At 39.9% G+C, this 26,300-nt stretch overlaps 1 protein-coding gene across 1 annotated transcript in view; it reads left to right on the top strand.

Annotated features, from left to right (window-relative positions):
* The first annotated feature begins 17,385 nt into the window (after nt 1–17,385).
* Nucleotides 17,386–26,300, top strand: part of FMR1NB (FMR1 neighbor) — a 42,984-nt gene continuing 34,069 nt past the window's right edge. Inside the window, exons 1-2 of the mRNA XM_037988876.1 lie at nt 17,386–17,642; nt 23,467–23,479. Coding sequence (XP_037844804.1) covers nt 17,386–17,642; nt 23,467–23,479 — 270 coding nt within the window. The remainder of the gene's footprint in view (nt 17,643–23,466; nt 23,480–26,300) is intronic.

Genomic DNA, 26,300 nt, shown 5'->3' with positions numbered 1-26,300 from the left:
GAGATATTAGCTTAGGAGGAAAATATTTGAAGGTCAAGTTTAGACATAGTTTTAGGTGTGGCAAAGTATTCATCTGTTTCCTAAATGTGCCATATCTATCATACCCGTTCATTTTTCTAAGTCTGTCTTCAGACTCCTCCATGAAAAACATCTTTCCCTTCTTGTTTGCCTGGACATTATCTACTCAATCTTCAAAGCCCAAGTTAAATGTCACTTCTTAGTAGTTTTCACTGACGATTCCAGGCTGAATTAATTGCATCCTCCATAGTGTTCCTGCAGCACTGTGTTCAAAACTTTGTTTTTAAGAGCATTCATCACGTTGGACTACAATTGTATTTTACATGCCTGTTTCCTACACTAGACTGGAGGTCCTAGAGCCAAAGGGTCTCTGCCTTAATCCGTCTGGTTCTTCTAGAAGTAAGAACATTGAGCTTGCTTAGTTGATCTCCATCTTGGAGCTCAGGAAAGGGACAAGGCTAGGTATATGAATATTAAAGTGTCATTGATATAGAGGTAATCTCTAAAGAAATGGAAATAAATATATCATTCCTGGTTGTGGAGTGACTAAAGAATACAAGTAATAGATGGCAGTAGGACCAAATTTCAGGGAGTGTTTACATTTATCCAATAAGATGAGGATCAGGAGAATGTGAGAATTGAGCTTTGTCTGACAATTATGCATTAAAATATATTTATTGGGGAAATACTATGACCTATTTAATATTTAGGCCTGAAAACACAGCAACAAATGAGGCAGACTAGTTCTCTTGTAGAGCTTACAGGCCAGTAAGGACACACAGATTCCCTGAGAAAAAGAGGGAAGTTAGGTGTTTCAAATGCTGCAAAGTGTTTGAGAAGGATAAATACTTTAGTGGCTTTCAAATTTGAAAAGTGGAAGCCAAAATAACCATGTAGCCAATTTCATTCTAAGAATAAAGGCCAAGGGTGTTGTGAAGGAAAGGAAGTTGCAGATTCAGGTGCAAAAGTATAGAAGGAAGAAATATAGACTTTAAAAAATGTAGTAGGCCCTTGAGATCCAAAAACTGGAGCAGGTGGTATAAACAGATAATGTGGGCTCCAAAAGAGGAAACTGACCACAAGCATTGAAACCATGGTTTGGGGTAGCAAAGAGGTCTAAGAAATTTACTGACCTCTTCTTTACCCCTGGAAGTAGAAGGAGAAGCAGTATCCACTGAAGGGAGTTTCCAGCACAGTGGTTAACCCAGGGAGTATTAATCAGTTGGAAGCTAATTCAAGAGGTAGGAAAGCAGAGGAAAAGAAAAAAATGTGAAGATTTAGAGCAGCTTCTTTACATCAGGATGGAGATTTTAAAAGGCACAGTGGAAGAAGCTAATAGAGTGTGTAAGAAGTGGAGTGTGCTTGAGTGGTAGTAGTTCAGGGCATAAACTGGGTGCATGTGAAGCTATTAAAGATGGTAGTGGCTTGTCCAACATCCAAACCTCTTCAAGTATGCCTTCCTACACTGCAGAAGCTAGAAAGCTAAAAAGCCACATTTTTCCAGATTCCTATGCAGACAGGATTTTGGACGTGATTTTAGTACAACCAATCAGTTGTAATTACATTATGTGTGATTTCCAAACTGAGCCAAACGGGAAGGAAGTGGCATGCAAGACATCCATTTTGCTGGTGAGGGTCTGGAGCCAATAGTTCTGGCAGCAGGTTCCTTATCCCCAGATCTCAGCAAACTACGGTTTTCCTAGAACCAACCATTCTAGAAATGACTTACTGAACCCCAGGCAAAGTACATGAACAGATACTTCCCAAAAGAAGGTATATAAGTGGCCAAGAAACATATGAAAAACTGCCCAACATCACTAATCATCAGAGAAATGCAAGTCAAATCCACTGTGAGATATCATGTTGCATCAGTCAGAACTGCTATTATTTAAAATGTCAAAAATTAACAGATGCTGGCAGGGCTGTGGAGAAAAGGGAATACTTATACACTGTTGGTGGGTATGAAAAGTAGTTCAGCCACTGTGGAAAGTAGTTTGGAGATTTCTCAGAGAACTAAAATAAAACTACCATTAGATCCAGCAATTCCATTACTGGGTATATAACCAAAGGAATATAAATAATTCTACCAAAAACACACATGTACTCATATACTCATCACAGCACTATTTGCAATAGCAAAGACATGAAATCTATCTAGGTGTCCATCAATATTGGATTGGATAAAGAAAATGTGGTACATATACACCATGGAATACTATGCAGCCACAAAAAGGAATGAAATCATGTCCTTTGCAGAAACATGGATGACACTGAAGGCCATTATCCTAAGCAAATTAACACAGGAACAGAAAACCAAATACTGCATGTTCTCAGTTATAAGTGGGAGCTAAACATTGGGTACACATGGACATAAAAATGTGAGCAATAAACACTGGGGACTACTGGGAGTGGGTAAAGGGAAGGGGGAAAGGGCTGAAAAGCTACCTATTGGATACTATACTGACTACGTGGGTGACTGAATCTCTCATAACCCAAATCTCAGCATCATGCAATATACCCATGTAACAAATCTGCACTTGTATCCCCTGAATCTAAATTAAAAGTTAAAATTACAACAACAAAAATAAAAAATAACAAAAACATTTGATTTAAAAATATATAATCTGGTAAAGAAACTGAAAGGACACAAAAGAATGGAAAGATATTTTATGCTTATGAGTCACAATATTATTAAAATGACAATACCCTCCCAAAGCAACTTATAGATTCAATGCAATCCTTATCAAAATACCAATGATATTCTCCATAGAAATAGGAAAAAAATCCCTAGAAATTATGTGGAAACACAAAAGACTCAAATACCTAAAGCAATCCTGAGCAAAAAGAACAAAGCTAAAGGCATCACACTATTGGACTTCAAAATTTACTACAAAGCTGTAATAACCAAGACAGCATGGTACTAGCATAAAAACAGACACATAGACTAATGGAGCACAATAGAGAACCCAGATATAGAGGGGTGTTCGCCATTGCTGAGGCTTGAGTAGGTAAACAAAGCTGCCAGGAAGCTCGAACTGGGTGGAGCCCACTGCCACTCAGCGAGGCCCACCTGCCTCTGTAGACTCCACCTCTGGGGGCAGGGTATAGCTGAATAAAAGGCAGCAGAAACTTCTGCAGACTTAAATGTCCCTGATTGACAGTTCTGAAGAGAGCAGTGGTTCTCCCAGCACAGTGGTTGAGCTCTGAGAACGGACAGACTGCCCCCTCAAGTGGGTCCCTGACCGCCATGTAGCTTAACTGGGAGACACCTCTCAGTAGGGGCTGACTGACATCTCATACAGCCGAGTGCCCCTCTGAGACAAAGCTTCTAGAGGAAGGATCAGGCAGTAATATTTGCTGTTCTGCAATATTTGCTGTTCTGCAGCCTCTGCTGGTGATACCCAAGCAAAAAGGGTCTGGAGTGCACCTCCAGCAAACTCCAACAGACCTACAGCTGAGGGACTTGACTGTTAGAAGGAAAACTAACAACAGAAAGGAATAGCATCAACATCAACAAAACGGACATCCACACCAAAACCCCATCTGTAGGTTGTTATCATCAAAGATCAAAGGTAGATAAAATCACAAAGACGAGGAGAAACCAGAGCAGAAAAGATGAAAATTCTAAAACCAGAGATCCCCTTCTCCTCCAAAGGATCACAGCTCCTCACCAGCAATGGAACAAAGCAGGATGGAGAATGGCTTTGACGAGCTGACAGAAGTAGGCTTCAGAAAATCGGTAATAACAAACTACTGTGAGCTAAAGGAGGATGTTTGAACCCATCACAAGGAAGCTAAAAATCATGAAAAAATTAGACTAATGGCTAACTAGAATAGACAGTGTAGAGAAGATCTTAAATGACCTGATGGAGCTGAAAACCATGGTACGAGAACTACGTGACGCATGCACAAGCTTCAGTAGCCTATTTGATCAAGTGGAAGAAAGGGTATCAGTGATTGAAGATCAAATGAATGAAATGAAGCAAGAAGAGAAGTTTAGAGAAAAAGGAGTAAAAGGAAATGAACAAAGCCTCCCATATATGGGACTATGTGAAAAGACCAAATCTACATTTGATTGGTGTACCTGAAACTGACGGGGAGAATGGAATCAAGTTGGAAAACACTCTTCAGGATATCATCCAGGAGAACTTCCCCAACCTAGCAAGGTAGACCAACATTCAAATTCAGGAAATACAGAGAACACCAAAAAGATACTCCTCGAGAAGAGCAACCCCAAGACACATAATTGTCAGATTTACCATAATTGAAATGAAAGAAAAAATGCTAAGGGCAGCCAGAGAGAAAGGTCGGGTTACCCACAAAGGGGAGCCCATCAGACTAACAGCAGATCTCTCAGCAGAAACTCTACAAGCCAGTATGTCAACATCATCAAAGACCAAAGGCAGATAAAACCACAAAGATGGGGAAAAAGCAGTGCAGAAAAGCTGGAAATACAAAAAAATGAGAGCATATCTCCTCCTCCAAAGGAACTCAGCTCTCATCACCAGCAACAGAACAAAGCTGGATGGAGAATGACTTTGATGAGTTGAGAGAAGAAGGCTTCAGTCGATCAAACTTCTCAGAGGTAAAGGAGAAATTATGTAACCAGCGCAAAGAAATTAAAAACCTTGAAAAAAGATTTGATGAATGGCTACTAGAATAACCAATGTAGAGAAGTCCTTAAAAGAACTGATAGAGATGAAAACCATAACATGAGAACTATGTGAAAAATGCACAAGCTTCAGCAACTAACTCAATCAACTGGAAGAAAGAGTATCAGCGATTGAAGATCAAATGAATGAAATGAAGTGAGAAGAGAAATGTAGAGAAAAAAGAGCAAAAAGAAATGAACAAAGCCTCCAAGAAATACGGGATTATATGAAAAGACCAAATCTACGTCTGATTGGTGTGCCTGAAAGTGAGGGGGAAAATGGAACCAAGTTGAAAAACACTCTGCAGGATATCATCCAGGAGGACTTCCCCAACCTAGTAAGGCAGGCCAACATTCAAATTCAGGAAATACAGAGAATGCCACAAAGATACTCCTCGAGAATAGCAACTCCAAGACACATAATTGTCAGATTCACCAAAGGTGAAATGAAGGAAAAAATGTTAAGGTCAGCCAGAGAGAAAGGTCGGGTTACCCACAAAGGGAAGCCCATTAGACAAACAGTGGATCTCTCAGCAGAAACTCTCCAAGCCAGAAGAGAGTGGGGGCCAATAGTCAACATTCTTAAAGAAAAGAATTTTCAAGCCAGAATTTGATATCCAGCCAAACTAAGTTTCATAAGTGAAGGAGAAATAAAATCTTTTACAGACAAGCAAATGTTTAGAGATTTTGTCACCACCAGGCCTGCCTTACAAGAGTTCCTGAAGGAAGCACTAAACATGGAAAGGAACAACAGGTACCAGCCATGGCAAAAACCTGCCAAATTGTAAAGACCATCAATGCTAGCAAGAAACTGCATCAACTAATGAGCAAAATAACCAGCTAACATCATAATGACAGGATCAAATTCACATATAACAATATTAACCTTAAATGTAAATGGGCTAAATGTCCCAATTGAAAGATACAGACTGGCAAATTGGATAAAGTGTCAAGATCCATCAGTGTGCTGTATTCAGGAGACCCATCTCACATGATGAGATACATATAGGCTCAAAATAGAAGGATGGAGGAAGATCTAGCAAGCAAATGGAAAGCAAAATAAAGCAGGGATTGCAATCCTATTCTCTGATAAAACAGACTTTAATCCAACAATGATCAAAAGAGACAAAGAAGGCCATTACATAATGGTAAAGGGATCAATTCAACAAGAAGAGCTAACTATCCTAAATATATATGCACCCAATACGGGAGCACCCAGGTTCATAAAGCAAGTCCTTAGAGACCTACAAAGAGACTTAGACTCCCACACAATAATAATGGGAGACTTTAAAACTCCACTGTCAATATTAGACAGATCAAGACAGAAGGTTAACAAGGATATCCAGGACTTGAACTCAGCTCTGCACCAAGCAGACCTAATAGACATCTAAAGAACTCTCCACCCCAAATCAACAGAATATACATTCCTCTCAGTACCACATCACACTTATTCCAAAACTGACCATGTAGTTGGAAGTAAAGCACTCCTCAGCAAATATGAAAGAAAATAAATCATAACAAACTGACTCTCAGACCACAGTGCAATCAAATTAGAACTCAGGATTAAGAAATTCACTCAAAACTGCACAACTACATGGAAACTGATCAACCTGCTCCTGAATGACTACTGTGTAAACAGCAAAATTAAGGCAGAAATAAAGATGATCTTTGAAACCAATGAGAATGAAGACACAAGCTACCAGAATCTCTGGGACACATTTAAAACAGTGTGTAGAGGGAAATTTATAGCACTAAAGGCCCACAAGAGAAAGCAGGAAAGATCTAAAATTGACACCCTAACATCACAATTAAAAGAATTAGAGAAGCAAGAGCAAACACATTCAAAATGTAACAGAAGGCAAGAAATAACTAAGATAAGGGCAGAACTGAAGGAGATAGAGACACAAAAACCACTTCAAAAAATCAATGAATCCAGGAGCTGGTTTTTTGAAAAGATCAACAAAATTGATAGACTGCTAGCAAGACTAAAAAAGAAGAAAAGGGAGAAGAATCAAATAGATACAATAAAAAATGATAAAGGGGATATCACCACTGATCCCACAGAAATACAAACTACCATCAGAGAATATCATAAACACCTCTATGAAAATAAACTAGAAAATCTAGAAGAAATGGATAAATTCCTAGACACATACACCCTCCTAAGACTAAACCAGGAAGAAGTTGAATAGACCAATTGCTGAATAGACCAATAACAGACTCTGAAATTGAAGCAATAATACATAGCCTACCAACCAAAAAATGTCTAGGACCAGACGGATTCACAGCCGAATTCCACCAGAGGTACAAAGAGGAGCTGGTACCATTCCTTCTGAAACTATTCCAATCAATAGAAAAAGAGGGAATCTTCCCTAACTCATTTTATGAGGCCAGCATCATCCTGATACTAAAGCCTGGCAGAGACACAACAACAAAAAAAGAGAATTTTAGATGAATATCCCTGATGAACATGGATGCGAATATCCTCAATAAAATACTGGCAAACCAAATCCAGTAGTACATCAAAAAGCTTATCCACCAAGATCAAGTTGGCTTCATCCCTGAGATGCAAGGCTGGTTCAATATATGCAAATCAATAAATGTAATCCATCACGTAAATAGAACCAAAGACAAAAACCACATGATTATGTCAATAGATACAGAAAAGGCCTTCGATAAAATTCAACAGCCCATCATGCTAAAAATTCTCAATAAACTAGGTATTGATGGAATGTATATCAAATTAATAAGAGGTATTTATGACAAACCCACAGCCAATATCATACTGAATGGGCAAAAACTGGAAGCATTCCCTTTGAAAACTGGCACAAGACAGGGATGCCCTCTCTCACCACTTTTATTCAAAATAGTGTTGGAAGTTCTGGCCAGGGCAATCAGGCAAGAGAAAGAAATAAAGGGTATTCAATTAGGAAAAGAGGAAGTCAAATTGTCCCTGTTTGCAAATGACATGATTGTATATTTAGAAAACCCCATCTTCTCTGTCCAAAATCTCCTTAAATGGATAAGCAACTTCAACAAAGTCTCAGGATACAAAATCAATGAGTAAAAATCACAAGCATTCTTATACACCAATAACAGACAAACAGAGAGCCAAATCATGAGTGAACTCACATTCACAATTGATACAAAGAGAATAAAATATCCTGGGAATCCAACTTACAAGGGATGTGAAGGACCTCTTCAAGGAGAACTACAAACCACTGGTCAATGAAATAAAAGAAGACACAAACAAATGGAAGAACATTCCATGCTCATGGATAGGAAGCATCAATATCATGAAAATGGCCATACTGCCTAAGGTAATTTATAGATTCAATGCCATGCCTATCAAGCTACCAATGACTTTCTTCACAGAATTGGAAAAAATTACTTTAAAGTTCATATGGAACCAAAAAAAAAAAAAAAAAAAAGAGCCTGCATTGCCAAGACAATCCTAAGTCAAAAGAACAAAGCTGGAGGCATCACGCTACCTGACTTCAAACTATACTACAAGGCTACAGCAATCAAAACAGCATGGTACTATTACCAAAACAGATATATAGACCAATGGAACAGAACAGAGGCCTCAGAAATAACACCACACATCTACAGCCATCTGATCTTTGACAAACCTGACAAAAACAAGAAATGGGGAAAGGATTTAATAAATCCTATTTATTTAATAAATTTAATAAATTTAAATAATAAATGGTGCTGGGAAAACTGGCTAGCCATATGTAGAAAGCTGAAACTGGATCCCTTCCTTACACCTTATACAAAAATTAATTCAAGATGTATTAAAGACTTAAATGTTAGACCTAAAACCATAAAAACCGTAGAAGAAAATGTAGGCAATACCATTCAGGACATAGGCATGGGCAAGGACTTCATGTCTAAAACACCAAAAGCAATGACAACAAAAGCCAAAATAGACAAAAGGGATCTAATTAAACTAAAGACCTTCTGCCCAGCAAAAGAAACTACCATCAGAGTGAACAGGCAATCTACAGAATGGGAGAAAAGTTTTGCAATCTACCCATCTGTCAAAGGGCTAATATCCATAATCTACAAAGAACTTAAACAAATTTACAAGAAAAAATCAAACAACCCCATGAAAAAGTGGGCAAAGGATATGAACAGACACTTTTCAAAAGAAGACATTTATGCAGCCAACAGACACACGAAAAAATGCTCATCATCACTGGTCATCAGAGAAATGCAAATCAAAACCACAATGAGATACCATCTCACACCAGTTAGAATGATGATCATTAAAAAGGCAGGAAACAACAGGTGCTGGAGAGGATGTGGAGAAACAGGAATGCTTTTACACTGTGGTTGATATTGTAAACTAGTTCAACCATTGTGGAAGACAGTGTGGCGATTACTCAAGAATCTAGAATTAGAAATACCATTTGATCCAGCCATCTCATTACTGGGTACATACCCAAAGGATTATAAATCCTGCTACTATAAAGACACATGCACATGTATATTTACTGAGGCACTATTCACAACAGCAAAGACTTGGAACCAACCCAAATGTCCATCAATGATAGACTGGATAAAGAAAATGTGGCATATATACACCATGGAATACTATGCAGCCATAAAAAGGAATGAGTTCATGTCCTTTGCAGGGACATGGATGAAGGTGGAAATCATCATTCAGAACAAACTATCGCAAGGACAGAAAACCAAAGACCACATGTTCTCACTCATAGGTGGGAATTGAACAATGAGAACACTTGGGCACAGCATGGGGAACATCATACACTGGGGCCTGTTGTGAGGTGGGGGGATGGGGGAGGGATAGCATTAGGAGAAATACCTAATATAAATGATGAGTTAATGGGTACAGCAAACCAACATGGCACATGTATACATATTTAACAAACCTGCATGTTGTGCACATGTACCCTATAACTTAAAGTACAATAAAACAAAAAAAATAGAGAACCCAGATATAAATCCATTCATTTATGGCCAACTCATCTTCAACAAAAGCATGAAGGACATCCAGTGGGGAAAGGACAGTCTTTTCAATAAGTGGTGCTAGACAGGCTGGATAACCATATGCAGAAGAATGAATCTATACCCCTATCTCTCACCCTACACAAAAATAAAATCAAAGTGGATTACAGACTTGAATCTAAGACCTCGAACTATGAAACTACTGGAAGGAAACATTGGGGAAATGTTCCATGACATTGGTGTGGGCAAAGATTTTTTTGCGTAAGACCTCAAGAGCACAGGCAACAAAAGTAAATGTAGACAAATGGGATTACATCAGGTTAAAAAGCTTCTGCACAGTAAAGAAAACCAATCAACAAATTAAAGAGACAAGCCACAGATGGAAGAAAATATTTGCAAACTGTCCATCCAATAAGGGATTGAAAACCAGAATACATAAGGAGTTCAAAATACTCAATAGCAAAAAAGCCCCAAATAATCTGATTTTAAAATGGGCAAAAGAGCCGGGCGCGGTGGCTCAGGCTTGTAATCCCAGCACTTTGGAAGGTCGAGGCGGGCGGATCACCTGAGGTCAGGAGTTTGAGACCAGATTGACCAACATGGAGAAACCCTGTCTCTACCAAAAATACAAAATTAGTTGGGGTGGTGGCACATGCCTATAATCCCAGCTACTCGGGAGGCTGAGGCCGGAGAATCACTTGAACCTGGGAAGCGGAGGTTGCGGTGAGCCGAGATTGCGCCATTGCACTCCAGCCTGGGAAACAAGAATGAAACTCCATCTAAAAAAAAAAAAAGGCAAAAGATCTATATAGACATTTCTCAAAATAATACATAAAAATGGCCAACAGGTATACGAAAAAATGTTCAACATTACCAATGATTAGAGAAATGCAAATCATTAGAGAAATGCAAATAAAACCCACAGTGAACTATCATCTCATCACATTTAAAATGGCCTGTGTCAAAAAGACAGGCACTAACAGATGTTGGTGAGGATGTGAAGAAAGGTGAATCCCTCACACACTATTGGTAGGAATGTAAATTAATATAGCCACTAACAGTATGGAGATTCCTCAAAAAAACTAAACATAGAATACCATGTGATCCAGCCATTCTACTACTTGGCATGTATCCAAAAAAGGAAAAAAAAAAGGAAATCAATATACTGAAGGGATACCTGCACTCCCATGTTTATTGCAGCAGTATTCACAACAGCCAAAATATGGAATCAACCTAATTCCCTAACAAAGGATGAATGGATAAAGAAAATGTGGCATATATACAGGAAAGAATATTATTCAGTCATAAAATAGGATGAAATCTGGTCATATGCAACAACATGAATGGAATTGGAAGTCATTATGTTAAGTGAAATAAACCAAGTAAAAAGCAACACATATCACATGTTCTTACTCGCGTGGAAATTATAAAAGTGAATCTCACGAAGATAGACTAGAACAGCCAGGAAGGTTGAGGGGAGAGGGAGATGAAAGGAAAAAAAAAGAATATAAATACATTTATTACCACTAAACTGTACACTTAAAGATGTAAAGGTGGCAAATTTTATATGTATATTTTACCTCAACAAAAAGGTGTAAGAATATACAAAGAAGCAAACAATATTAAGTCTTAAGAAAGCAACTGGTTAATATTTAATTACATTATAAATTTTAACTAAAAGGGGAACAAACATCCGCATATTGTTCTGTTGCCCTAACGAATAATAGCAATAAAATTACAGTATAATAGCATTTGCACTATACCTCACAGTCGTCACACTATTTCACCGTAAATTTTAAACACAAATAAAAACTCCAAGTGGTATTATAGAATGACAGAACTGAAGAAACTCAGGTTTTTTGTCTTCATATTTACAATAACTGTGCTATTGTTTAAACACAGGAATGTTTAGCATCACAAGTGTTAGAAACATGAAGTAACTGTACCTGAAGGAAGCTTGAATTGATTTTAAACTGCGATGAACTTGCTCTCAAAACAGAAATGTATAGTTGGGTCCAGGAAGCCTGGGGATTGCATGTATAACTGGAGGTTCTCCAAATTAACTTCCATTTCAAATACAATGTTGATGAAAAGAGATGTAATTTAAAAGTGCTGATTTGAAGTACACTTATCTATTATTGCAACTCAACAGTAGTCTCAGCAATTTTTTTGGAATATAGCTCAACAGATGATTTGGTATTCAGAGAAGAGCGTGTTCCCACTGACATGATTTAGAATTGTTGACATGGTGATAATAACAAAGCAGACCAAATTATAATTGGTTTTCTTCTTCTTCTTCCTTCTCTAGAGACAGTGCACTTCCTCATTGCTTGCAACCAAGGCAATGCTCCCATTGCCCTGGCCTTGATATGTCACTGGTTTCCTACTGTGTTGTTCTACAAATTTTTCCTGGAAGCCCAGCTGACCCTCCTCCTCCAGTCCTTCCTACAATTTTATAATCAACAAATTCCCTATATGAAAATCCCTCTTTGCTTAAACTATCTAGTTATGTATTCTAACTAACTATTCTAGTAATCTGCAACTAAACCTTGACTGATACAGATAGTAGGCAAGGAACAAAGGATTTTGCTTAGAGCGATGGCTTTTAAAAACATTTATTCCTTTATCCATCCATTCACTCAACACTTTCATGCATCTCTCTGTATATATAGCTATGCCCATGTGTTATTCAAATTTGGGGTATTTTCTCCTGAGAGCATTGAATTTTGACTAGGCGATCAAGTCGTGCACAAGAGAGATGGATTGGACAACTATATTAGTTAGAAAGCGTTTGGCTCTCAGAAACAGAAACACTAACTCAAAGTGATTAAAACTATTAGGAAATATACTATCTCACAAACTGGAAGTTCCACAATGGGTCAAGTTTTGGGGTAGCTCAATGATATCATTAGGTATTCAGGTTCTTCCTGCCCTTCTCTTCTGCCATCTTCCATATTGACTTCATCCTTGTACTGGCAGCAAGATGGCTTCAGCTCATCCAGAAACAACAACGATCAGAGAAAGAGAACAGAATGGTTCTCTCTTAGTAGTAAGTAGATTACTGTGTCATTATGGCCCCACCCACAGGTGATCTGTAGGATGGCGGGGAAGGGAACCTGCTGGGCAGAACTTTGAGTCGTGTATTTGGTTGTCCCCTTCGTCTGGAACTTGTCTTATTTGCCAGGAAGAAACAAAAGGCTGTGGCAAGGATCTATGCTGAATCATGGCAGAGACTAATGTTCCGGCTGGATGGTCTTGGAAGGAGCAAGTTTGGAGGATTGCAAGTTTGGAGCAAGTTTAGAGCAAGGAAATTTGAGAAAGAAGTATGTGAATTGATCTAGAATGTATGTCTTGCATATGAATATTTATCACAAGGTTCTCTTCGTAGGAGAGGTGCTAAATAGTCAGATGGGCTTAATGCCCATTCATTGGATATCAGTCAGACTCTCTACCACTCCAGTACTTGATTGATGAGCTCATATACAAAGTGGCCTTGGGGACAAAGATGAAAATATGCATGGACTCAATAATATGAATTTCTTCTCACCAAAACTTACTATTACTACTGCTTGGATGTCAAATTTACCAGTAGCAGCCATTAGCCCTGGGCCCCTGATACGGTATAATATCCTATGGGTACCAATCAGCCATCTTGAGATAGTTTGATTGCTTTGGACTCCTTTTATTACAAACTGGACAGTGACTTTTTTCTTACCTTAAATAGATTGTAACTCCAAATTGGATTTGTTTTCCTGTTTACCATACCTCGGCTAGCCCTACCATCTGTAGATTTACTGAATACCTTACAGAGCACTATTTTATCTCACAAAACATTGCTCCTATCAAAGGAACTCACATCACCCTGATCTAAGTACAGCAATGAACTGAAACCTGTTCATGCCAACTCACCTAGAAGAAATCAGCCAATAAAACAATGAAATCACCTCTTATAGATCTACTTATGACACCGCCTAGCAAAAAACACCCTGTGAGTTTGGGGGACCATCTTGCAGGAATGTGCTGTGCATTCTAAACCAGGACTAGTGATCAACATATGGTGTTGTTTCCTCCATAACCAGAACACATGGGGCTGAGAACCAAGGGATGATGGCAAGATTGATACCTCATGATCCACTTACAAAAAGTTTTGTGTTTTGCTTTCTATTCTCACAACTTTGGTTTCGGCTATTTTAGAATTAGAAGATTATTATTCAATATTTCTTTCAGGGAACACAACAATGATTCCCCTCAATTAGAAGCTGGGACTGCCACCGTATGCTGGTAGGCAAACCAGCAAAAAAAAAAAAAAAAAAAAGAAAAAAAAAATTACGACCTTGGCTAAGGCAATTTATCCTGATTATCGTTAAATGTTATACACTGTAGGAATGAGCTAGTTTGCTTTTATTACCCTACTGGGACATCATTTATGTTATTTCCACTATAACAATGAACATCGTTGTACATGTCCGCTTGTACACATGAGTGAAAGGGTAGATACCTAAAAGTGGAATTCCTAGGTCACAGAATATGTGAATATTTAACTTTACAATTTGTTGTCAAAAACTCACCAAAGTGGGCCAGGCACAGTGGCTCATGCCTGTAATACCAGCACTTTGGGAGGCCGAGACAGGCAGATTACCTGAGGTCAGGAGTTTGAGACCAGCCTGGCCAACATATAGTGAAACTCCTTCTCTACTAAAAAATACAAAGTTAGCCTGGCGTAGTGGCACATGCCTGTAGTCCCAGCTACTTGGGATGCTGAGGCAGGAGAATCGCTTGTACCCAGGGGCAGATGTTGCAGTGAGGTGAGATCGTGCACTGCACTCCAGCCTGGGCAACAGAGCGAGACTCTGTCTCTCAAAAAAAAACAAAAAAAATCACCAAAGTGGTTGTACCCATTTGTAACCCCACCTACAATGATCAAAGTCCTATTTCTATATATTCGTGTGGATATTTATTGAGTTTTGCTAATGTAAGTGTGAAATATCTCATTATTGATTTAACTTATGAGTTATTTGTAACTTATGAGCTATTTGTAACTTATTTAACCATGATTACCTGAGGTCAGGTATCTTTTCATGTCTATCTGTGGTGATATTTGAAAAAAAAATAGTGTCAATTCTGTTTTCCACAAGAACAGTAGTTACATTCTGACCAGTGATATGCACTACCTCATGAAGCAATTCTTGTATTCATGCCCCATGCAACACATTTTTATCTCTAATTAGGTCTGGGTTGTTTAGTATCCAATTTAGCTCCCTTGAGGGTATAGGACAAAAGAGTCAGTGCAGGACTTTAAATTTACATCTGATAATCTGTAAAATGGACACTTCACATGGCTTTGCATGTGTTCGTGTGTGTGTGTGTGGCCTCAATCTCGAATTAGTGTTGTGTAAGCCAGGAAGTGCTGAGATGTAATCTTAGGGATTTTATCCTTTGAGTTCCTGTTAGTAATTTGGGTTTCTAATGGTATAACGTGGATTGCGTTGTAGTAGAACTGCCATGCCTCACGGGTTTGCAGCAACCTCAAATGTTACAGTCAAGTATGAGTCATAGCATGCCAGAGCTGAATGGTATCTTCACAATCGTGCTATCCACAGCCCATAATTGGTAAAAGGGGGAAACTAAGGCAAAGAGAGCTCAACCTGTGAGACGGCAAAGAGCTGAGTTCTCAATTGCGTGCTCTAGCTTGATCTGAGACCTCAGGGTGGCTATGCAGTGTCTGGTCATATGATAATTTTCCACCTGTGCTATGATATGAGCAAGGCTGCTGTTGGGAGGCAATTTTCCATGGATTTGTTGAGTTTCTGAATGTCTCAGGAGAGCTTTTGTCCTTTGTCTCTGACTCAGTTGTCTTGCATCTTCTGCCAGCATCTATAAAACTGCAACTAGTTACCTTGCTACTTGAAAGAAGAGTAAAATCTCAGATACTTCACGGTTCCTCACAGTTGCAAGCAGTAGTTTCAGAAGCTATTAATAAATGTTTTGTGTGATAACAATCCTCTCATCAAATTAGTTTTGGAAAAGCTGAAGCCAAAAAAAGGATTTAAAAAAATATAGAAGGAAAGTGGGTTCTTTTCCTGTTAGACTCTTTGATAAACTAAACGGCATTATGAATGGCTCTTGGGCATGGGGCAGGGATGGATGGAGTGTGCCAAGTTTCAAGAATTATTGGAATAGGAAGCCTTGCTTCTCCCTTCCTCTGTGGGATGCTTAGGAACACTGGAAATAACAATAGAATACAATTAGTAGAAACGGAAAGTGCGTATAATTACGAATAAGGATGGAAATGCAGTTGGGGTGGTTTTCATATCCTTTGTAAACTAGAATGTGGTAAGCTAACAGTTATGGAAGCAGTACCTACACAGTCCTTTTGCAGGTGTGCCCAAACCAAGGAAGGTAATGGGAGTTTGCCCAAGGGTCAGATTTTAGAGCCAAAAGGGGGTCTAGAAACAATGTCCAACCCTTCCATTTTACACATGAGGCACCAAGGCCTAGTTGGAGGAAGGCATTTACTTAGAGCCACCCAGTTCATGGGTGGTAATTTTGGCAATAAAGCGTAAATGATTTTAGTAACTTTTCAGTGTTCCTCATACATTATTTGTTCTCATGTTGTTGTATTGTTTTATTTATTTGTAACTCAGTTTTAAGGTTTCATAAGGCACATAGCATTTTGTCTAACACTCAAAGCTTCTACTAAAGTGTAATAATCTATTGAATATCTATGATATTCACTAGTCACTCTTCACATCCAGCACTGCCCAAAACAACTTTTTGCCATGATGAAAACCCTCCAGCTGGGCACGGTGACTAATGCCTGTAATCCCAGCACTTTGGGAGGCTGAGGTGGGCAGATGACCAGAGGTTAGGAGTTCGAGACCAGCCTGGCCAACATGGTGAAACCTTATCTCTACTAAAAATACAAAAATTGACCAGGCATGGTGGCGCACTCCTGTAATCCCAGCTATTTGAGAAGCTGAGGGAGGAGAATGGCGTGAACCAGGAAGGTGGAGCTTGCAGTGAGCTGAGATCGCCCCACTGTACTCCAGCCTAGGAAACAGCAAGACTACGTCTCAAAAAAAAAAAGAAAAAAAAAATCATATTGCCAGTGTCCAGGATGGCAGCCATGAGCCACATGCGGCTATTGAGCACTTGTTAATGTGACTACTGTGATTGAGGAACTCTTTTCTTAATTTCATTTAATTTTAAGTAATTGAAACTTGCACTTAAATAGCCACATTTGGCTAGCAGCTGCTGTCGTGAGCACTGTAATGACGAACTGTAGTGACCGGACACTACAATGTGCACTCTAGGAATGAGGAAGAATGGAGTCAGAATCCGAGTTATTCCTTTCTGTTGATCTATGACAAGCAGTCATGCCACTGGTGCAGGCCTGAAGCCCCGTTCACTTGTTCCACAAGCATTTAGCAAGCACCTATGTGCCAGGCTTTGAGTGGGAGTGTGAGGGTGCACCAACCACTGGTCATGTGGTTGTAAGGGTCTGGGCCTGTGGAATGAAGCAGAAGACGTCATCGTGAAGGAATCAGTTTCAGCCCCGCGAGAGTTGGCACATGCCACGCGAGAGTCACTGCCCCATTGGCTTCTGAGTCACGGACTGCCCCGGAAGCTTTTGTGTCACGGACTGCCCCGGAAGCTTCTGGGTCAGGGACTGCCCCGGAAGCTTCTGGGTCACGGACAGCTGGGCAGTGAGGCAGCGTCTCAGCGAGGCGGCACCCGGAGCCATGCCTTCAGATAGGAGGCAAGCGAAGGGGAGGAATAGGTCAAGTCGCCATGCCATGCCTGTGGCTCACTTACAGCTGGCAACTTATGAGGTGGCGGCAACTGGGTCGAATCCCGAGAGCAGCCATCCCGGGTACGAGGCCACCATGGCTGACAGGCCTCAGCCAGGATGGCGGGAATCTCTAAAGATGTGGGTCAGCAAACCCTGCGGGATGCTCATACTCTCCATCTGGATCCTGCTGTTGGTGTGCTACTACCTGTGCTCTGGTGAGTGCTGGCTCAGGCCAGGCAGGGAAATGCTGGGGGAGGGGTAGGAAGAGGGGGCAGGGTGTGGCGACGCGCCGGCACCAACTGTAGGCCTTCCTGCCCCTTCCTGTCCTCTCTCCTCCCCAAGGCCTTTATGGCCCCATCTTCAGCAGTCCTTACAAAGTCCTGCCCTCTCTCACCTGGCCGCAGGAAGTCTTTCCCGCCTAAACTCACTTCTAAAAGACTTTCCCTCCCTGACTTCCCCTAACAAAAGCTTTTCCTTCCTCACACTTCCCACCACAAAATAGTAACCTTCTTTGTCACTGCTTTTTAAAAGTTGAGGACCAGGCGCGGTGGCTCATACCTGTAATCCCAGCACTTCAGGAGGCCGAGGCAGGCGCATCACTTGAGGTCAGGAGTCCAAGAGCAGCCTGGCCAACATGGTGAAACCGCCATCTCTACTAAAAATAAAAAAATTAGCCGGGCATGGTGGCACACGCCTGTAATCCCAGCTACTCGGGAGGCTGAGGCAGGAGAATCGCTTGAATTCGGGAGGCGGAGGTTGCAATGAGCCGACATGGTGCCACTGCACTCCAGCCTGGTGAGAGAGCTAGACTCCCTCTAAAAAAAAAAACAGGGCCGGGCACAGTGACTCGCGCCTGTAATCCCAACATTTTGGGAGGCCGAGGCGGGCGGATTGCCTGAGCTCAGGAGTTCAAGACCAGCCTGGGCAACAAGGTGAAGCCCCGTCTCTACTAAAATGCAAAAAAAATTACCTGGTCTTGGTGGCATGCACCTGTAGTTGCAGCTGCTTGGGAGGCTGAGACAGGAGAATTGCTTGAACCTGGGAGGCCGAGGTTGCAGTGAGCTGAGATTGCACCACTGCACTCCAGCCTTGGTGACAGATACTCAGTCTCCAAAAAAAAAAAAAAAAAAAAAAAAAAAAAAAAAAAAAAAAGAAAAGAAAAAGGCCAGGTGCCATGGCTCATGCCTGTAATCCCAGCACGTTGGGAGGCCGAGGGGGGCGGATCACAAGGTCAGGAGATTGAGACCATCCTGGTTAACACTGTGAAACCCCGTCCGTACTAAAAATACAAAAAAATTAGCCAGGTGTGGTGGCAGGCGCCTGTAGTCCCAGCTACTCCGGAGGCTGAGGCAGGAGAATGGCATGGACCTGGGAGGCGGAGCTTGCAGTGAGCCGAGATCACACCACTGCACTCCAGCCTGGGTGACAGAGCAAGACTCCATCTCAAAAAAAATAGTAATAATAATAAAATTGAGGTGAAATTCACATAACATAAAATTAACTACTTTATAGTGAAAATTAAAGGAATTGAGTTCATTTAAATGTTGTGCAACCATCACCCCATGTAGTTCCAAAATATTTTAACCACCCCAAATTAAAACCCACACCCATGAACCAGTTACTTCCAATTCCCCAATCCATAAGGCTACTTCCTTCCTTTTTATGGCTGATTAGTATTCCATTGTAGGGGTATACTATATTTTTATCTAGTTTTTGAAATTTACCGAATTTGGGTTGTTTCCACTTTGGGCCTATTATGAGCAATACTGCTATGAGCATTTGTGTACAAGTTCTTGTGTAGACGTGTTTTGAGTTCTCTAGGAGTAGAATTGCTGGATCGTATGGGAACTCCGTTGATCTTTTTGAGGAAGTCCCACACTGTTTTACAAAGTGGGTGAACCGTTTTACATCTCCATTAACAATGTTTGAAGGCTTCAATTTCACCAATATATGTTATCTGTCCCGCTTGTTATAAATTATAGCCATCATAGTGGGAGTGAAATAGTATCTCATTATGGTTTTGATTTATATTTTCCTAATGCCTAATGACTTTGAACATGTTTTTATATGCCTGCTGGCCTTTTGTACATCTTTGGAGAAATGTCTTTTCAAATTATTTGACCATTTTTAATTGGATTGTTTGTGGTTTTGCTGTTGAGCTTTAATAATTCTTTATATATTCTGGATACTGAATCCTTATCAGATACCTGATTTGCAAATGTTTCCTCCCATTCTGTGGGTAGTCTTTTCACTTTCTTGATAATGTCCTTTGATGTAAAAATGTTTTTAATTTTGAGAAAGCTCAGTTTATCTATTTTGTCTTTGGTTGCTTGTGTTTTGGAGTCATATCTAATAATCCATTGCCAAATCCAAGGTCATGACGTTTACTCCCATGTTTACTTTTAAGACTTTTATGATTTTAACTCTTATATTCAGATTGTTGATCCATTTTGAGTTGATTTTTGCATATGGTGTATGTTAAGGGTCCAACTTCATTCTTTTGCATGTGGATAACCACTTGTCCCAGCACCACTTGTTGAAGAGATGATTTTTTCCTCAATTGAGTGCTCTTGGCAGCTTTCTCAAAAATCAGTTGATTATGGATTTATAGATTTAGTTCTGGACTCTCTATTTTATTCTGGTCTATATATCTATCTCTATGCTGGTACCACATTCTTTTGATTACTGTAGCTTTATAGCAAGTTTAGAAATTGGAATGTGTGAGTCCATCATTTTCGTACTTCTTTATCCATATTGTTTTGTGTATTCATGGCCACTAACAACTCTATATAAATTTGAGAGTCAGCTTTTCCATTTCTGCGAAAAGGCCATTGGAATGTTGATAGAGTTGGCATTGAATCTGTAGATCACTTTGAAAGTACTGCCATCTTAGCAATATTAAGTATTCCAATCTGTGACCACAAAATGTCTTTACATTTATTAATGCCTTCTTTAATTTATTTCGGTAATGTTTTGTAGTTTTCAGTTTACAAGTCTTTAACTTCCTTGATTAAATTTATTTTTAGATATTTTATTCTTTTGTATGCTATTGCAAATGGAATGGTTTCCTTTTTCTTTTCAACTTGTACATTGGTGGTGTATAGAAACACGGCTGATTTTTACCTGTTTGTCTCGTACCTGTAAAGTTATGAAATTCATTTATTAGCTCTAGTAAGTTTTTTGTGGACTTTTTGGATATTCTGGATATAGAATCATGTTATCTGTAAATAGAGAGAGTTTTACTTTTTACTTTCCGATTTTCATGCCATTTATTTCTTCTAATTGCTTAATTGCTCTTGCTAAAACTTCCAGCACAATATTGAATAGCAGTGATGAAAGCAGGCATCCATGTTTTAGAGGAAGCTTTCGGTTTTTCAACATTGGTTATAATGTTAGCTGTTCATCAGCTCTTCATCATGTTAAGTAAGATTCATTCTGTTCCTCGATTGCTGAGTGATTTTATTATGACAGGGTTTTAGATTTTGTCAGATGCGTTTTTTGTATCAATTGAGATATGAAATTGTTTCCCTTTGTGTGTTATGTTGACTGATTTTCTTACGTTGAACCATCTTTAGATTAGTGGGATGAACTCCACTTTACAGTCATTGCGTATAATCCTTGTAATATGCTGTTGCATTTGGTTTGCTAGTATTTTGCAGGATAATTTTGTATCTATATTCATAAGCGATATTGGTCTGCAGTTTTCTTGTGGTGTCTTTTTTTGCCCTTGGGATCAGGTTACTACTGAACTCCTAGAATGAGTTAAGAAGTATTGTTGCTGAAGATTTTGAGAAAGATTGATGTTAATTCTTCTTTAAAAATTTGGTAGAAATTACCAGTGAAACCATCTGTTCCTAGACCTTTTTTTGTTGAAACATTTTATTTTTATTGTTTTATTTTTTTATTTTTTACTTTAAAAAAGTTCTGGGATACATGTGCAGAATGTGCAGGTTTGTTACATAGACATACATGTGCCATGGTGGTTTGCTGCAACTATCAACCTGTCAACTAGGTTTTAAGCGGTATTTGTCAGAACGCTCTCCGTCCCCTTTCCCCCCACCCCCCGACAGGCACTGGTGTGTGATGCTCCCCTCCCTGTGTCCATGTCTTCTCATTGTTCAACTCCTACTTAAGAGTGAGGACATGCGGTGTTTAGTTTTCTGTCCCTGTGTTAGTTTGCTGAGGATGATAGTTCCCAACCTCATCCATGTCCCTGAAAAGGACATGAACTCATTCTTTTTTATGGTTGCATAGTATTCCATGGTGTATATGTGCCACATTTTCTTTATCCAGTCTATCATTGATGGGCATTTGGGTTGGTTCCAAGTCTTTGCTATTGTAAATAGTGCTGCAATAAGCATACATGTGCATGTGTCTTCATAGTAGAATGACTTCTAATCCTTTGGGTATATACCCAGTAATGAGATTGCTGGGTCAAATGGTATTTCTGGTTCTAGATCCTTGAGGAATTGCCACACTGTCTTCCACAATGGTTGGACTAATTTATACTCCCACCAACAGTGTAAAAGTGTTTCTATTTCTTCACATCCTCACCAGCATCTGTTGTTTCCATACTTTTTAATGATTGCCATTCTAACTGGCGTGAGATGGTATCTCATTGTGGTTTTTATTTGCATTCTCTAGTGACCAGTGGTGTTGAGCTTTTTTTTCATATATTTGTTGGCCTCATAAATGTCTTCTTTTGAGAAGTGTCTGTTCATGTCCTTCACCCACATTTAGTGGGGTTGTTTATTTATTTCTTATAAATTTGTTTAACCTCCTTGTAGATTCTGGTTATTAGACCTTTGTCAGATGGATAGATTGCAAAAATTTTATCCCATTCTGTGGGTTGCCTGTTCACTCTGATGATAGTTTCTTTTGCTGAGCAGAAGCTCTTTACTTTAATTAGATCCCATTTCTCAACTTTGGCTTTTGTTGCCATTGCTTTTGGTGTTTTCGTCATGAAGTCTTTGCCCATGCCTATGTCCTGAATAGTATTACCTAGGTTTTCTTCTAGGGTTTTGATGGTTTTAAGTCTTTAATCCATCTTGAGTTAACTTTTGTATAAGGTGTAAGGAAGGGGTCCAGTTTCTGTTTCCTGCATATGGCTAGCCAGTTTTCCCAACACCATTTATTAAATGGAGAATCCTTTCCCCATTGCTTGTTTGTCAATGATCAGATGGTTGTAGATGTGGGGTGTTATTTCTGAGGCCTCTACTCTGTTCCATTGGTCTATATATCTGTTTTGGTACCAGTACTATGCTGTTTTGGTTACTGTAGTCTTGTAGTATAGTTTGAAGTCAGGTAGTGTGATGCCTCCAGCTTTGTTCTTTTTGCTTAGGATTGTCTTGGCTACACAGGCTCTTTTTTGGTTCCACATGAAATTTAAAGTAGTATTTTCTAGTTCTGTGAAGAAAGCCAATGGTATCTTGATGGGAGTACCATTGAATCTATAAACTACTTTGGGCAGTATGGCCATTTTCACGATACTGATTCTTCCTATCCATGAGCGTGGAATTTCTTTTTCCATTTGTTTCTGTCATCTCTTACTTCCTTGAGCAATGGTTTGTAGTTCTCCTTGAAGAGGTCCTTCATGTTCCTTGTTAGTTGTATTCCTAAGTATTTTATTTTCTTTGCAGCAGTTGTGAATTAGAGTTCACTCATGATTTGGCTCTCTGCTTGTTTATTATTGGTGTATAGGAATGCATGTTATTTTTGCTCATTGATTTTGTATCCTGAGACTTTGCTGAAGTTGTTTATCAGCTTAAGGAGTTTTGGGGCTGAGATGATGGGGTTTTCTAAATATATACAATCATGTGGTCTGCAAACAGAGACAATTTGACTTCCTCTCTTCCTATTTGAATACCCTTTATTTCTTTCTCTGGCATGATTGCTTTGGCCAGAACTTCCAATACTATGTTGAATAGGAGTGGCGAGAAATGGCATTCTTGTCTTGTGCCGGTTTTCAAAGGGAATGCTTCCAGCTATTGTCCATTCAGTATGATGTTGGCTATGGGTTTGTCATAAATAGCTCTTATTATTTTGTGGTGCTGAGAAGAATGTATATTCTGTTGATTTGGGGTAGAGTCTTCTATAGATGCCTGTTAGGTCTGCTTGGTCCAGAGCTGAGTTCAAGTCTTGAATATCCTTGTTAATTTTCTGTCTCATTGTTCTGTCTAATATTGACAGTGAGTTATTAAAGTCTCCCACTATTATTGTGTGAGAATCTGTCTTTTTGTAGGTCTCTAAGAATTTGTTTTATGAATCTGGGTGCTCCTGTATTGGGTGCATATGTATTTAGGAAAGTTAGCTCTTCTTTTTGCGTTGATTGATCCCCTTTACCATTATGTAATGCCCTTCTTTGTCTTTTTTGTTTATATTTGTTTTATCAGAGACTAGGATTCCAACCCCTGTTTTTTTATTTATTTATTTATTTATTTATTTTTTTGCTTTCCATTTGCTTGGTAAAATTTCTCCATCCCTTTATTTTGAGACTGTGTATGTCTTTGCATGTGAGATGGGTCTCCCGAATACAGGACATCAGTGGATCTTGGCTTCGTCCAATTTGCCAGTCTGTGTATTTTAATTGGGACATTTAGCCCATTTACATTTAAGGTTAATATTGTTATGTGTGAATTTGATCCTGTCATCATGATGCTAGCTGTTTCTTTTGCACATTAGTTGATGCAGTTTCTTCATAGTGTAATTGGTCTTTATATTTTGGCGTGTTTTTGCAGTGGCTGGTACTGGTTTTTCTTTTCCATATTTAGTGCTTCCTTCAGGTACTCTTGTAAGGCAGGCCTGGTGGTGACAAAAATCCCTTAGCATTTGCATGTCTGTAAGTATTTTATTTCTCCTTCGCTTATGAAGCTTAGTTTGGCTGGATATGAAATTCTAGGTTGAAAATTCTTCTCTTTAAGAATGTTAAATATTGGCCCCCACTCTATTCTGCTTCTAGGGTTTCTGCAGAGAGACCTGCTGTTAGTCTGATGGGCTTCCCTTTGTAGGTAACCTGACCTTTCTGTCTTGCTGCCCTTAACATTTTTTACATTTTTTCCTTCATTTTAACCTTGGTGAATCTGATGATTATGTGTCTTGGGGTTGCTCTTCTCGAGGAGTATCTTTGTGGTGTTCCCTCTATTTTCTGAATTTGAATGTTGGCCTGTCTTGCTAGGTTGGGGAAAGTTCTCCTGGATAATATCCTGAAGTGTTTTCCAACTTTGTTCCATTCTCCCTGTCACTTTCAAGGATCCCAATCAAACGTAGGTTTCGTTTTTTCACATAGTCCCATATTTCTTGGAGGCTTTGTTCATTCCTTTTCAATCTTTTTTCTCTAATCTTGTCTTCATGCCATATTTCATTAAGTTGATCTTCAATCTCTGATATCCTTTCTTCTTCTTGATTGATTTGGCTATTGATACTTGTGTATGCTTCACGAAGTTCTCGTGTTGTGTTTTTGAGCTCCATCAGTTCATTTATGTTCTTCTCTAAACTGTTTATTCTAGTTAGCAGTTCCTGTAACCTTTTGTCAAGGTTCTTAGCTTCCTTGCATTAGGTTAGAACATGCTCCTTTAGCTCAGAGGAGTTTGTTATTACCCACCTTCTGAAGCCTACTTCTGTCAATTCATCAAACTCATTCTCTGTCCAGTTTTGTGCCCTTGCCAGAGAGGAGTTGTGATCATTTGGAGGTGAAGAGGCATTCTGATTTTTGGAATTTTCAGCATTTTTGCACTGTTTTTTTTCTCATCTTTGTGGATTTATCTACCTTTGATCTTTGAGACTGAAGACCTTTGGATGGGATTTCTGTGTGGGTGTTCTTTTTGCTGATGTTGATGTTACTGCTTCCTGTTTGTTAGTTTTTCTTCTAACAGTCAGGCTCCACTGCTGCAGGTCTGCTGTAGTTTGCTGAAGGTTCACCCCAGACCCTGTTTTCCTGGGTATCACCTGTGGAGGCTGCAGAACAGCAAAGATTGCTTTCTGCTCCTTCCTCTGGAAGCTTTGTCTCAGAGGGGCACCAGCCTGATGCCAGCCAGAGCTCTCTCCTATGTGAGGCACCTCTCAACCCCTGTTGGGAGGTCTCTCCCAGTCGGGAGCCACAGGGATCAGGGACCCACTTGAGGATGCAGTCTGTCCCTTAGCAGAGCTCGAGTGCTGTGCTTGTAGAATCCTCCTTGTCAGGGTCCACTGCTCTCTTCAGAGGCGGCAGGTAGGAACGTTTAAGTCTGCTGAAGCTGCGCCAACAGCTGCCCCTTTCCTCGGGTGCTCTGTCCCAGTGAGATGGGAGTTGTATCTATAAGCCCCTGACTGGGGTTGCTGCCTTTCTTGCAGAGATGCCCTGCTCAGCGAAGAGCAATCTAGAGAGGCTGTCTGGCCACAGCTGCTTTGCTGCACTATTTTGAGTTCCACCCAGTCCTTAGCACAGTCAGGGGAAAGCTGCCTACTCAAGCCTCAGTAATGGTGGATGCCCCTCCCCACACCAAGCTCAATCCTCCCAGGTTGATTTCAGACTGCTGTGCTGGCAGGGAGAATTTCAAGTCAGTCTTTCTTAGCTTGCTGGGTTCTGTGGGAGTTGGACCCACTGGCTTGGCTCCCTGGCTTTAGTCCCCTTTCCAGGGGAGTGAAAGGTTCTGTCTCACTGGGGTTCCAAGTGCCACTGGGCTAAGAAAAAAAAAAAAACAAAACTCCTGCAGCTAGCTCCATGTCTGTCTGAACAGCTGCCAGTTTTGTGCTTGGAACCCAGGACCCTGGTGGTGTAGGCACATGAGGGAATCTCCTGGTCTGCGGACTGCAAAAACCATAGGAAAAGCATAGTATCTGGGCCAGATAGCACAGTCCGTCATAGCTTCACTTGGCTGGAAAAGGGAG

This window comes from Chlorocebus sabaeus, chromosome X (genome assembly GCF_047675955.1).
Source record: "Chlorocebus sabaeus isolate Y175 chromosome X, mChlSab1.0.hap1, whole genome shotgun sequence".
NCBI lineage: Eukaryota > Metazoa > Chordata > Mammalia > Primates > Cercopithecidae > Chlorocebus > Chlorocebus sabaeus.
This window is presented reverse-complemented; position numbering and strand designations above follow the sequence as displayed.